This window comes from Aphelocoma coerulescens, chromosome 18 (genome assembly GCF_041296385.1).
Source record: "Aphelocoma coerulescens isolate FSJ_1873_10779 chromosome 18, UR_Acoe_1.0, whole genome shotgun sequence".
NCBI classification, from domain to species: domain Eukaryota; kingdom Metazoa; phylum Chordata; class Aves; order Passeriformes; family Corvidae; genus Aphelocoma; species Aphelocoma coerulescens.
Window position 1 is genome coordinate 9,020,236 of NC_091031.1, and position 14,140 is coordinate 9,034,375.

Here is a 14,140-nt window from a genome sequence, read left to right on the forward strand (position 1 = left end):
CCAAAAAAACCACCTCCACTATTGTTTCTTTTCACAGCTTTTTTTTTTCCTTTTTTCCACCATTGTGGTTATGTTTGCATTGCTTCAGAAAGCTCATCTCAAATGCCACTTTGCTCATTGTGAGCCTCCCAGTGCCGGCTCTCAGGGGTTTTGCTGCTTTTTGACTAAACTTGCACCTTGTTCCAAAAATGAAAATGTGATGAAAGGTGATTGATTATGGGCACCTCAGTTTCTAGATAGGTACCCAATTTATTGGTTCTTCCCCAGCTCTTCACCCACCCCTGAGCTGGGCTTTCCAAGGGACAAAGTCAGAACTGGTCCCAGCACCAAGCCTAGCAGAGTTCAAGAAAAGTTTGGGCAATGAGACATGGAATACTCAAGGTCTGAAGCGTTCTTTTCTATTTTCTGATTGGTTTTAAAAAGAAAAACCTCACTTGTAGATTATATAATTCAAGTGGAAAACAGATATTATGTTGTCTACTGGGATGTGGTTAGGAGCAGTTTATACAGCATTTTGCAAAACCCTTGAATCACTATTCAGAAAAAAACCAAACACAACAAACCATTAAAAGAAACATCCATTTATTTGCAAGATATATGAAACAGGTTTTAATATATGTATGACAATATCAAGGAACTGTACAAAACCCCATCACAAACACAATTTATTCAGGTCTGGCCGTGTGAGGACAGCACCTCTTTGCTCACAGGGTGAACCTGCAGCAGCCACCCCTCAGTGAGGGGATTTCTCCCTCAGGTCTGGTGCACAGCATTTCATGAGTGATATTCAGAGGAAAATGGGCTATCCTGAGGGGCAGGAGTGTCCTGGCAAGCTGGGATCTTGTCAGAGCATTGTCAGAGAATTTTCCTCTGTGCCTGGCTCTGCTCCAGCTATGCACTCATCAAAGATAAATTGACAATAATAATATAATAATCCCTCAAAAAAATAAACAATTACATCAGTAGAGAGAAACTCCAGTCTCAGCCTGTTCCCAGCAACCACAACTCACCCCCCATCAATCCTGCCCTGTATCAAGGCAATCCAGCATTCCTTTGTGGAACATTGTTGACTTTCCACAGTGGCCCCAACACTACAAAACCAAAACACTCCTGGAGGAGGCTGAGCCCTTCCTCAGCCCAGCTCCCACAGCCACCTGTTCTATAAACTGTTACTAAACCAAATTTAGCCTCTTCTTGCCTGATGTGAGTTTTGATAAATTCCTTTGATAAGAAGGGGTTTTAGATCAGCCCTACCTGTGCCCAGGTTGGAATGCAGGCATTGGCTTTACCCCAGATTATTTAATCTTGTGTTGTACAGTGTGGAGTTCACTGACCTGAAGAAACACATCCTGCTGAGACAGCACATCACAAACGTTTTTGCTGTCCCAAGAAGTCACCAGGACTCAACTTTAGTCATCAGTCATGTCAGTAGCTCTGACAGAGGCAGTAAATTAAAATCTAGACTTGATTGTGTTTTTGTGGGACTGTCATGACCTCGGAGCAAGTGAGCCCACACGGATCCAGCACTTCACTCATGATGCACCCTGACACATTTCTGAAGTTTCTTCAAAACAGATTTCCCTGCTGTAACTCTTGAGTAGTTTTAGCTGCCTGAGCTCTTGGGCAGGCCCTGAGGATCCATGAATGGAATCCAGGCCTGTGTGGATCCATTGCAAACTATTGAACAGACCTGTGTGGTCTTCCTGAGCATTTACCACAGCACAGAACCAGACCTCCCCATCCATCCCACCTTCCCAGAAAGGGTTATTGGTCAAAGAAACAAGCCCATATGTTGTTGCATTTAGCCCCAAAATGCTGCTTTTTCACACTGAACTGCAGACACACATCCAGGGTACCTGCATTTCGCTACATTTTCTGTACGTCACAAAAAAAACATATCAAAAAAAGGAGAAAGACCCCTGGAAATGAGGTTTTTCTTTGCACTGAAGAAGGTAGGTGATAGCAATTTCAGTTCAGCTACTACATCAGCTGGTGAAAGCAGCTCTCAGAGCCGCCTGTAAGGGAAAGGTCAATGTACATACGGTCCCAGCTGGCAGAAGTTTATTCACCTCTGCTGTAGGTGTTGGTTCTGACCAGTGTGCTACGTCTGGAATTGTAGGACATGTCTTCATATACCACATTGGGCTTTTTCTTCTGGAAATATTTCTTCACCTGCAAAACAAAGAAAACAGCCATTCAAAACAGAGCCTGGAAAGACCCCAACTAAGGAGTCGTTTTCCATCTCAAGAGTCCATCTACATCATCTATTGGAAGAGGAAATGTACTTTAAAATTCCTCTCACGACCCTGTGAGGTCTTAGAGGACCAAGTGGAAATTATCAGCTTATTTATTTAACTTTCTTTTAAGTCAGCATCTGCTTATCTCAGCGCAGGTGCTTTTGCTCACAAGTACAAGTTGAACGCTCCACCCCCCATGCCTTCATGAAATTACTACGGGTACTCTGATATATCATAGCTTCACAACAGAATTTCAGCTTTAAGCATCTCCTCTTCCTTCTCCCTCAGGGTTTCAGCTCTTCACAGCACTAAAAGGGTTAATCTCACCTAGGCCTTGCAGCTGGAATGAAGCTTATCGCTGTTGCTCACATGATCTTTGCTGGACTGCAGGGCAGCTTCAGCTGAATCTTTGCAGCACTGGAGAGGGGGAGCCGAACCGCTCTGGCTGCCCACAGCAGGGATAAGGGGGTGTTCCACGGGTGGAACAGGGCCCGTTGGCTCCAGGATGGCCGTGGCCTGGCCCGGCCTGAGCAGGGCCTGGGCCAGGCCCACTGGCCCCCGCACGGAGCCTGCACCACCTGTGCCAGCACCAAAAACGAGACAGAGAGGCTCTGCCTCGGAGTTTCCTATTCTTAAGTGTGGATCACAGAGGTGGTCACAACTTTAAGTGGCTCAAAGAATTGTCCATATTCAAACTGGCCAACTGATAGGTTCTATCAGGTCCCAGAGGAAGCTGTAAGCACCCCTTTGCAGAACATCACTTCTGGGACTATGCTTGCTAACCCATGACAGAGTCTGACGCAAATTCACTAAAAGTTCCTTCAAGAGTTGGATGGAGCTCTAGCTCTGACATAAATAAGGCTCATTCTTAGACTGGTAACACAAGACACCAGTTCCCACTGGGCTTTGACAGAATGATGTTGCACTACTGGTTTTCAGCAGTGCTGGATCCACACGTGGAGGGACGAGACAGGAGCCTGTGAACCATACACTTCATTTTCAGTAATCTTTATGGAACAGAAGGATTTATCAGAGACAATTTCTGGGCACTTTCTGCAGTATATGAATAGAAATAATCCCAGTAAAGGAAAAAAAAACGTAAGAATGGTTTTTTTCTAGAACGGGGCAAATTTTTTTTCTCCTAGTTCTACTTTCAGACATCAGGCTATTTTATGAGTTTTTGTTGCCCTTGTGTCCCCCTCCAAGTGTTCTCTTACATCTCTTACAAGCTTGCTATGTACAGCTCCAGTCCCAATTCACATAAAAAAATTTAAAAAAAATATTAAAAAGCAAGCAAAGCAGAACAGCAAGGGGCTTTGTTCCAAGAGACACACACAACACATGGCTGTGTCAACCACACAGCTCACTTGAGGTTTGTTATTAAAAGATAAACAATACCTCATTGACAAAGGGTTACAGAAATATAAGATACCATGTTAGCTGCCAACAGTTTACAGCTGGAAGATATTAAACAAGGGAAAATAGGAGAGCAATAGGAAGCCACAATTGCTTAGGTTTTTCAGATATTTGCTTGACTCGGTCACTATTTAGAAAATAACATCAGTTTGCTCCACCAGGCACAGTTTTGCTGTGGTGACAGTGTACTTACATCAACACGGTACAAGGTGCAGCACACCAGGGCACAGAACAGCAATGCCACCACGGCAATAAGGGCATACAGACCCCAGGAGCTCTTCTTGCATGCCTGCTCCACTTCTGCATGTAAAATTACAGCAGTATTATTATAAATACAAAGAGGCAGAATTTTATTTTTATTCTGAAAAAAAAAACTTTACCGGTTAATCAAAAATTTGGATATCAACAGCTACAGAGCCATGTTTGTCATCCCATTAATATTCTCACTGGCATTTCCTGTGCTCTTCCAGAGGCGGGGACGGCTGCAGGTGGCATGTGCAGCACTTTACAAAGATGTAGCTTCCCCACCACTGAGCAGAAGTGGACCACACACTCCTAATGGGAGCAGAAAATGTTTTCCTGCAGTGTTGCTGCAACCCTAAGGGCTCTGAATTATCCAAGAGCCAGGCTGGTGAGAGGTACAGACAGAAGCAGGAGGATGCTGTGGTATGAAGCACACTGAGCTGGTGGAAAGGGTTTCAACTCTCTGAAACGTCAATTATTCCATATCTGAATAACACATTAATTAATAATCACCCCCCTGCTTTTTTGTGCTGTCATTTCCCCCACCTCACTTTACTGAGTTGTTGCCCCAGCTGTGGGTGGTAGCACAGAATGGGACCACAGTTGCCTTTGCAAACTGCAGGAAAATCCTTTGCGACTCTTTGGGCCTTTGTAAACCTTATTTTAGAAAAGTGTCAGCAAAGCCCAATGCACAGGGTTAAATTGCACCAGTAACATCAAAATCAAGCACTATGTTGCTGGTTCAGACTTCAGCTTAGCAAATGGGTACAGCACCATCCTGCAGGAAAATAAAAAAAACTCTTTGGAGCACAGAAAAGTAAAACCCCGTCTTTGGTGCACATAAAAATCAACCCCCTTCTTGGGAACACAAAAAAATCAAACCCCCCTCTTTGCAGCACATGCTCACAGAGTGCTCAGTGTGTGACAAGGGTACATGAGAACACTTCTACTGTGGTCTGTAGTGCTTGAAGCAGGTGCCTGAGGACTTGTTTTGTGGTCCCTGATGTGATCTATTTTTAAACACAAGACTTGCTAGAGGGAATGGTTTCTAAAAGTCATTTATGTCATGTTAAGGTCAAGGAATTGTTGCTAAAAATACTTATTCATATCCTAAAACGGACAGATTTCACACAGTGAAGTGTTTGTTATCTTATTTTGGCCTTTTTTTCTTTTTCTAAGATGCAGGATTATGGCAAGGTCTGAATTCCCCTCTGGTTGTACGAGGCAGGTAGAAACACAGAGTCTGTTTCCATGTCCAAGCTCAACAGGGCACAAAGGAGCCTGAGCCCACTCTCCAAATTTACCCAGGTTTGCCTCTCCTGACTAAAGTTCCAAGAGCTTTCTGCCCACTTTTTGCACTACAACACAATAGTTATTTATGATTAAATAAGCAAAAGGGCCATACCTTTAACCAGCACCATGGTGCCACTTGCTGAGAGCAGAGGGGAATTTGTCACCTCCTCAGCACAGACATAGTTATCACTGTCATCCTCCTGTAGGTCTTGTAGAGTTATCACCATTCTATTTCCTACCCTTGAATACTCCAAGCGACTCACAAAGGCAGCAGAAACCCTTGACGTGTTGAGGTTTGACACATGCAGAACTATGGCACGCTGCACATGAGTCCTGAGCAAGTAGAACCCCTCATCTTCAGGTGAGCTTTTCAACACACAGGTGATGCTGACAGACTGGCCTGGCTCAGGGTTGGCATAAAGTGGTGACTGCTCCAGAGCCCTGTTGGAGTTAGCTAAAACCAGAGAGATTAGTGGCTATCACATGCTTAACACGGTGCATTTTAACTGGGGAGCAAGGGCAGAGGTCACAGACAGACAGAACAGACCATAGAAGTTTAGATAAAACGAATTTTTAAACATGCTTTACACATGCTTTGAGAAGAACGATATATTTTAGTATACCCTGGCATATCTTCCTGCCTCAGGATCTGAAAGTAGGACTGACCAACAGGTTTGGCTGTTTGTAAAGGGTCTGCATCTACCTAAAAAATGACATATACTGATCTCCTCTAAGGGAATACAGCCTGATCAGCACGTCCTTGAGCCATGCATCATTGTTTGCTTTCTCAAGTGAGATGAAGCCATAGAGGGACCTGGAGGTTACTGGTCTGGATCAAATCATACAGTGTGTCTCCCATCCATGGGGGATGGGTTTATGGTCTAAAAATGGTCTATGAGAATGGAGTGGTTATTAATGACTCACTGTTCAGCTGGAAAGACATTCCACTGAGTTCCTCTGAGGACAGGACTTGTTCCTTTTAACATTATCATTAAAGTGGATAAGGGAGTGAGGACAGAATTTATGAAGTTTGTAAAGGAAAGGTTGTAAGCATTTCAGAGAAGAGGATCAGAGTCAAAAAGACATATAAAGCAATCTAATAAAATAATTTGGAGAGACAATACACAATAAACAAGATGTGATTCATTTGAGAAAACACAGCCAAGAAGTTCGAAAGGAGAAGCCTAAGGGAGGAGATGATAATCCTTCATGGATATAAATTACTATTGCTGATCAGCAATCAATTCGATTTCACATGTCTAGGGGACAGGAAAGGAACAAAGCCCTGTAAGCTTTGGGAAAGATGTTTCAGGTTAGAAGGTCTCATCGGAAGGACGGGTACAGAGAGGAATAAACTGCCAAAGAATAGTGTGGGCTCAACCCTCATCTAATGAAAAAAAAAAAAAGACAAAAATATTGTTCCCCCAAGCAGAAATATCTGCCAAAAGGAGCACTTCTGTGTCGGGAACCACTTGTCGGGATCCTTCTTGTCCGTTTCTCGCGCTTCACGTGTCGGAGGAAAATAACTTTTCAGGGATGGGACTGTGCAACTACACGAATTTATTGTTTAAAATAACAAACGCATCAGTTGAGGCGTGAGCTTTTACAACACCTCCGAGTAATGGCGACTAGTCACAAGATTTAGGGTTACATCGTAATTTATAACTTTCTAATCCAATAGATACTTAAAACGACACTTTGTTTTAGATTAATGACCTATCACCTGTGGCACTTCTCACTGCAATGCAGCTTATGTTTTGACCAATAACTTCTCATGTCACGTACACACAGATGTCTCTCTTATACCATCTAAATTCTTAACTTAAACTATATAAAATCACACTATTATATTTTAAAACCCTTCACCAAAACACCCAGTGTACAATTTTACTTATAATGATAGGAACACAAGTTTGTAATCCTGTTGCTTAAAGTCCACAAATCTCTGTCAATTAAGCCAGACCTAGTCTCTTCCAGGGTTGTAAATCAAAGCCTCCTTTAATTGCAGGAGTTTCTACTCCTCTGTCTCCCACACTTCTGCCCATTCATCAACTCCTCACTAACAAGAGAAAAAACCCTTTACCCACTCATGCCCAGCTTGCAGACCCTGCCTAGCACCAGCTTCCCAGTTATTACCAATTTTTCATTTAAGACGAATTAGTAAAAACAAAAGAGACTTGCGAAAACCGCTACCAAAAAAAAAAACCCCTCTTTGCTCTGCTGGTTGTTTATAAAGGTTTGACAGGTTGTTTTAGAAAGAGCTGTGGGACCTCACTGCTTCCAAACTGCTGCAGTAACCTATGACTCATATGAAAATCTGTAGCTGTGATTAACAAGTCACAAATTAATGTTCTAGGGTGGTTGGGGTTTTTTTTAGTACCATACTATCTAATGTGTTTTCTTCATTGTTTCAGGGAGGAAAACCCCACACTTTCCTTCAAATATGTACATGACCTGAGCAGACATGGAAAAAGTTCTGCCAGACTCACCCTCCCATTTTGTTTTCTTCCAATCTTTGATTTAAAATATAGATCTGCATTTACTAATTCATGACATAAAAGGTGGAATTGCAATACCTTTGACCACCACTATGGTTGTCTTCCCATACAGGTCTTTGTGACGGCCATTGATTTTAACCATCTCAGAGCATGCATAGATTTTGGAATCAGATTCCTGTAACCTCTGCAGGGTTATCCTGAAATTCTGCCCTTCCTTTGAATACTTGGTGCGATTAGCAAAGGCAGGATTGACTTTTGGAGATTCATCCTTGGGAACATATATCACATTGAGATTCTGTCTGATATCTCTCAAGTACATTCCCACTTGATTTTGTGAATCATTCATTAGGCAAGTTATGCTGATGGAGTCTCCTTCCCAAGCACTGATAACATCTGCTGACTGTTCATTTTCTCCACCTAAAAATAAGAAATGCAATTGAAATTGTAATATCTGAGTTCCTCTTGGTCTGTTCATATCAAAGTAGGTTTCAAAATCAACTCCTCCATCCATAGAACTTCTCTTTAAGACTGGACCTCAGTTTTGTGCTGGACATGTCATTTCTGGGCTGCCCTGGCACCTGTAGTGCCCTCCATGCCCATTGACCTGAGCAACTCAGCACCTTCCCAAGCTTCAGAGGCCTTGGCAAAAAAGGGGCTGCTGTCCCTCACTCAGAAAATGTAGTTCTCTCTTAGGTTCCCAGCATGATCCTATTGGTTCTCAAAATATAAACTTCACTAAACTCAGCCTGATACTTGGAGCTGGTTTCACATCTAACTCAGGAATTAAAAAGTAAGAAAAAGTGGCAGAAAATAGAAGAAAATACATTTTTCTCTTGTCTTTTTAAAGGAGCATTACATAACATCAAGGAACTGGATAATACAGAATCTCAGCAAGAGGGCTGCAGAAGGTGTAAGCCAAATCTATTCTAAGAAACAAAGATATACAAATATATAATGAGATCCTTGGAGTTCTCCATTGCCCCCATTATCCAAAGAAACTGAATAGTGAGTACTTGTGCAATGAATAGTGAGAGAGATCAAATGGGAAACACCTAAAAGAAGGTACATCATAAGCAAGGGAAGAAAAATTAAATAGAGAACATTGCATATCTAAGACAAACATAGTTTAGAAAATGTTGAAAAAAAAGAAAAGAAAATATTAAAATGCAAGAAATGTAAGAGCATTGATGTTGTACGTACTGTCCTGGGCAGGGAAGCATGGGAGAAGCAGAAGAAAGATGGAGGCAGTTGGGAGACACGACATCCACAGCATCTCCAAAGCTCTTTTTAGTTGTTCCCTCAGTCTGACCGATGAGTTAAAGTCCTGAGGAGAGAGTCGTAAGCCCCAGGTTGGGCTGCTGTCTTCCAGCTACATGAGCTGTCTACTGAAAAAAGTCAGCAGAGTTTTGCTTTTGCCTTTGTATCACAGTGATTGTGATAGAGGGGGAAGAGCTATGGCTCTGGGAGGTGCATCTGGGTTTTTTCACACTTAAACCACCCCTGGTTTCCTGCTTCTGAGCAACCCCCAGCCCACAGGGCAGCAGTAGAAAGTTGTCTATGGGGAGCACCTACCTCCCCCTGGAAGGCAACTGAGAAAAGGGAGGCTCAAATTTGCTCTTCACAGTGACAAAGTCATGCAGTTGTCCCCTGGTTGTGTCCTCCCCTGAAATGCAGGGGCTTGGTACAATGAGTTCAGTTTGTCAGGGCTCCCACTGGCTTAGATTGGTGGGTGCAGATGCAAAAGTCTTGGCTTTGTAAGGAGCAAGATGAGAGGTGCTCCACTGCTTCAGGAAAACCCTCAGTTCTTACACAAGCCCTGCACACAAAGCAGCAGGTTTTATCTGCATCTTGGCAACGACAACGTGATTAATTCTCAAGCAGGAGGAGCTGGAGTTCCTTCAGCAAACACCAGCCACTCACACCCAGCTTCCCCCCAGACCACACCTGACTCACAAACCAGCCCACCTGAGATCACCAGCAGGAGAAAGAGGATTTGACAGGAAATCTAACAAAGCCTTTTGGTCCTGTTCTAAAAGGATCTATTTGAGGAAACATCACTGTTGGGGAAGATGAAACAGGAAAGCCTTATAAATATGATTGCCTGACAAAAGATTTTGGGAATATGAAAACTATAAGCGACATCGAAATGAAGGCCATCTTTGAGATATAAAGTCTTAGTTACTGAACAACTGGAAAACAATGGTGTGGCCGACTGAAGGTAATCCCCTCTTGATTGAACAATACCCTCTGCTGGCAGCCAGGTCCAAGGGTCAGAGCAGACCCTACTAGCTCAGCAGAAGGGGTCCAAAGAGTAGTTTTTAGGAGTTAAAATGTAACACTCTATGGTAATGTAATAACTCCTATAGGCTGTATGTAAATGCTATAGGATTTGTACCTTGTATTAGATTGGCTAGTGAGAATTAGAATATTCAGTACAGAAGAGGATTTATTGTATTGTAACAAGGACCTCGCTCTCTTAGCTCCTCTCTTCTTACCTACTGTCTTGCTCTTGCTCTTAACTCTCTTAGCTCTTAACCCTCTTAACTCACTTAGCTCTCTCTCTCTCCCTTACTCCGCTCTTACCTTGGGCCTGCTCCAAGCTGCAGCTGGCAGCTCTAATCAGTGCCCCTGCGCCCACGCCCTTTGCAATAAACTGCGTGTTCCAAGATCTGACTTCAGAGATCTCTCATCTCCGGCCGGGCCTGACTGACCAAACAAACCCCCAAGTTCCTACACATCACTACCTGAAACTCTCAGGCTTTTCCTTCTCCCTTAACTTCATTGCAATGCCAAGACAATAAATAATTCCAGTCTTTACCAAGACAATAAAGCCTTTTCCACCACAGCAATGTACTCTCTCAAAGTGAAAATTAAACTTGCAGCCCAGAAAGCCAACTGTATTCTACAGGTCTACTTAACAAGTAGAAGGAGCAACAATTTTTAAGAGAACAGATTGTCTCAGGAGCCCTTAAAGAAGACAGAGTGAGTACCTCACACATTTTTTGTGTCCAAGGAAGCCTGCAGGCCTCTCCCATTCCCTTCTCCAAGTGCCTGCACAGCCTTTCCCCACCCCAGCACATTCAGCTCCTCTTCCACAGCCCTGAGCAAGAGATGAGAAAGTCACTTGGATCCTGGAGAAAAAGCAGGATACTGGCTCCTCCCTTCTTTAAGATGTAATTAGATGTAATTAGTGCCTAATTACATGCATTTGGACTTTAAATTTAGCGTGCAGGTAAGCAATGTTACTGAACGTTGGACACCAGGTAAGTCCATGCTACTGTGTGGTACACTGCAGTGAGAAAACATGGAAAAACCAATCACACTCCCAAAAACTTCCCAGCAACCTGCTCAGAAGTACCTGGGCAGTCACCCTGTCCCTCTAGGTACTGCAGCAGCGACGTGAACCGACGGGATTTGAGATCTGCTCCGCAGTCTGGCACTACCTGGCCCTGCAAGGGCTCCCAGGGTCTGTAAGATCAGGCTCTGTCAGCACAGGGTACAGGTAAGATCTGCTGCTTTCTTCTCCCTGTTTTGGGTGAGGTGTTTTGGGGTGGCAAGGAGGCAGATCAAACTGTCAAAGTAGATTTTAACTCTCAGCAAATGCAGCACAAAGTTACAACAACCCTCTCCTTTCCCCTCTTCCTACAATCCCAGATCTCTCCACAGAGCCATAAGATCGTTGCCTCCACTTGGCCACTGCCTTTGACACACAGAACAACCTTTGTTTTTTCTTTACCACCCTGTGCAAGCTGTCCCCCAACCCCTGGGCTGCCATAAACTGGAGCTGGATCTGAGAGCAGCAATGCTTCCCCCCAGGCCACAGGTCACCCTTTCACCAAGCTGCTCTCTTCCCCCCTGGCTCTCAGCACACTCTTTTTAACAAGGGCTTCACAGGGAGCTTCTGTTCCAAACAAACCTGTGCCAGTCACAGCCACTCGGGATCGCTGCACATTCACAGGGACTAAAAGCAGCCCCTGGGAGCAGACATCTCATGGGCTGCTCCTGGCTGGGCTGAGCTGCCCAGCTCACCCCGAGCTGACCCACCACCCATTGCACCCTTCCCTGCCATCTGAAACAACCTGGGATTCCTCCTGGAAAGTTAACCTGCTGTTTTGGAAGAGAATCATGTCTGACTTCAATCAGTTCATAAAGAAACCAAAAGAAACCCAGTGCATGATGTCATCTCTGAGTGCATGGCACCAGATATCCTCTGACATGCAGATAAGGGAGCAAATATTAGTGCCACTCCCCTGCCTGGAGGCACAGAGGGCTGTGACAGTGACAGCAGTCACGCAACCCCAGCCCAAGGTACCTCAGCACACAGCATCTGCCTTAGGAGACAGCAGCCCTTTGCCCCCTGTGAATCCACACCTACCCTTTTTCTCTGAGGCATCATCTGCTGATCCTGGTTCTTCACTGCAAGTGGTCTCAAAGAACAGCCAGAAACTGGGGAAAAGGAAAAGCACTGCACTCCCTGTTTGTGAGCTGAATCCTTACCTGTGCAGAACAAACAGGCAGCCCTGTGCATGCACTGTTGCACCCCAGCACCCATCTCAGAGACCTCCTTACGGGAACTGGAAGGGCCTGTGCCGGTGCTGTCGGAGCTTTCTGCATCTTTGGCTGCTCTGAGCAAGAGCAGGCCCTTGGCACCCCTCAGCTGTGAGATGCTCAGCAGGAACCCTTGAACTTACTAGACAAGAATCCAAGTATTTCAGGGAATGGTTATTTACTAATTCCACATCTTTGTCAAATGGGCCACTGCAAAAAAGAGCTGCCCAGCAATTAAATGTTCATTTTCTGAAGCATTCATTGGGCAAGTTATGCTGATGGAGTCTCCTTCCCAAGCACTGATAACTGTTCTCTTGTCTGTTCACTTGCTTCACCTAAAAATAAGAAATGCATTGAAATTGTAATATCTGAATTCCTCTTGGTCTGTTCATATCAAAGTAGGTTTCAAAATCAACTCCTCCATCCACAGAACCTCTCTGTAAGAGTGGGCCTCAGTTTTGTGCTGGACATGTCATTTCTGGGCTGCCCTGGCACCTGTAGTGCCCTCCATGCCCATTGACCTGAGCAACTCAGCACCTTCCCAAGCTTCAGAGGCCTTGGCAAAAAAGGGGCTGCTGTCCCTCACTCAGAAAATGCAGTTCTCTCTTAGATTCCCAGCATGATCCTATTGGTTCTCAAAATACAAACTTCACTAAACTCAGCCTGATACTTGGAGCTGGTTTCACATCTAACTCAGGAATTAAAAAGTAAGAAAAAGTGCCAGAGAATAGAAGAAAATACATTTTTCTCTTGTCTTTTTAAAGAAAGGAGCATTTAATAACATCAGGGAACTGCATAACAGAGCCTCTCAGGAAAAGGACTGTAGAAAGTGTCCAGTCTAACCTAAGAAACAAAGGTAGAGAAACATATAAGGAGACCCTTGGAGTTCTCCAATGACCCCAACAGCCAAAGAAACTGAACAAGAAGTACTTGTGTAATGAACAGCGAGGAACTGAGGGATCAAATAGGAAATGCATGTTTAGAGAGAATGTTTGAGATTTCTTAAAACATCCCTGGCAAGGGGATCAACAAGCATCAGATTTGTAATTAAGCAACAGCACAACAAAGTTCATTGGCAAGGTTCACTCTTCACATCATTTACAAGATGTTTAAGGCAAACAAAATCCAGTTAATCAAAACAGAAATTAACTGACTAGTCTTGCGTGCATGTGTGTTCAGGCACGTGTGACAAAAGGACAGTGAGGGCACTCACTAAAACCTTAACAGCATTTAACAGTACTGAAATTATACCTTAAATGTAACAATTTAGCAAAGGAATAACAGTTAACAGCATTTAACTTAGTTTATAACTTATATTAAAGTTACTCACAGGCCTAACTTACTTATCTAAGGTACTTAAACATCAAAGAGAGCAGCATTTCTCCCACATTTGCCAGAGCATCCGCACACAGATATAAAGAGTCAGTGCAAGGAACCTGTCAGAAATTCCCCTCAGAGGCAGGGAAATGCTCACTCTGGATCCTTTTGCATCTCCCCAAGGGGTGACAGCTGGGCCTTGAGGAGTGGCGGGATCAGCCCAGGATCCGTCGTTGTTTGGGATCCCCCGAGAGCAGCAAACGGGAGAGATCCCAGCTCAGGGAGGCCCCACTCCGAGGGAGGTTCTGGTGGAGCTGCTGCAGCCCAGCAGAGCTCCAAGGGTCTCATTTTCCACCGTTGTTTGTAGGGTCACAAGAGAGGGGCTTTAGTCACAACAACGTTTCATCCTGGCCTCGCTTCAGACTGGCACAACGCCTTTGGAAGTGGGAGAACACAGATGTTGTGCCATTCAGGCAAGAAAAATCATTTCCAAGGCTGTTCCTAAAGAAACCAGGAGCTCCTTGGACAGCAGCAGTGCCTGGAGCAGATGGTGTTTCTGATAAACTCCAGAGGAGCAGAGCCAGGGGC

The 14,140-nt window shown here is 44.2% G+C and overlaps 1 protein-coding gene across 3 annotated transcripts; it reads right to left on the minus strand.

Annotated features, from left to right (window-relative positions):
* Positions 1 to 565: 565 nt before the first annotated feature.
* On the minus strand, positions 566 to 10,807 carry LOC138120268 (T-cell antigen CD7-like). 3 transcript variants are annotated; one of them, XM_069032779.1, is made up of 7 exons: positions 10,678 to 10,807; positions 9,260 to 9,350; positions 8,888 to 9,011; positions 7,766 to 8,104; positions 5,302 to 5,643; positions 3,847 to 3,953; positions 566 to 2,172 (listed from the first exon to the last, which is right to left on the minus strand). In XM_069032779.1, the coding sequence occupies exons 3-7, from the start codon at positions 8,958 to 8,960 to the stop codon at positions 2,062 to 2,064; spliced, it is 972 nt and encodes a 323-aa protein (XP_068888880.1). In that variant the 5' UTR covers positions 8,961 to 9,011; positions 9,260 to 9,350; positions 10,678 to 10,807; the 3' UTR covers positions 566 to 2,061. The 3 variants fall into 3 exon arrangements, with proteins under 3 accessions (XP_068888880.1, XP_068888879.1, XP_068888878.1); XM_069032778.1 differs by having other exon boundaries at positions 9,260 to 9,503; XM_069032777.1 differs by lacking the exon at positions 9,260 to 9,350.
* Positions 10,808 to 14,140: the final 3,333 nt, after the last annotated feature.

What these genes read in the sequence shown, in the direction of transcription:
- LOC138120268 (XM_069032777.1), bottom strand. Translation starts at nt 10,767, where the DNA reads ATGTGCTGGGGTGGGGAAAGGCTGTGCAGGCACTTGGAGAAGGGAATG. An exon ending in CACCATGGTGCTGGTTAAAG is followed by an intron (nt 3,954 to 5,301) that starts GTATGGCCCTTT and finishes TTTTACATGCAG; the next exon opens with AAGTGGAGCAGGCATGCAAG. An exon ending in GCACCTTGTACCGTGTTGAT is followed by an intron (nt 2,173 to 3,846) that starts GTAAGTACACTG and finishes TTTGTTTTGCAG; the next exon opens with GTGAAGAAATATTTCCAGAA.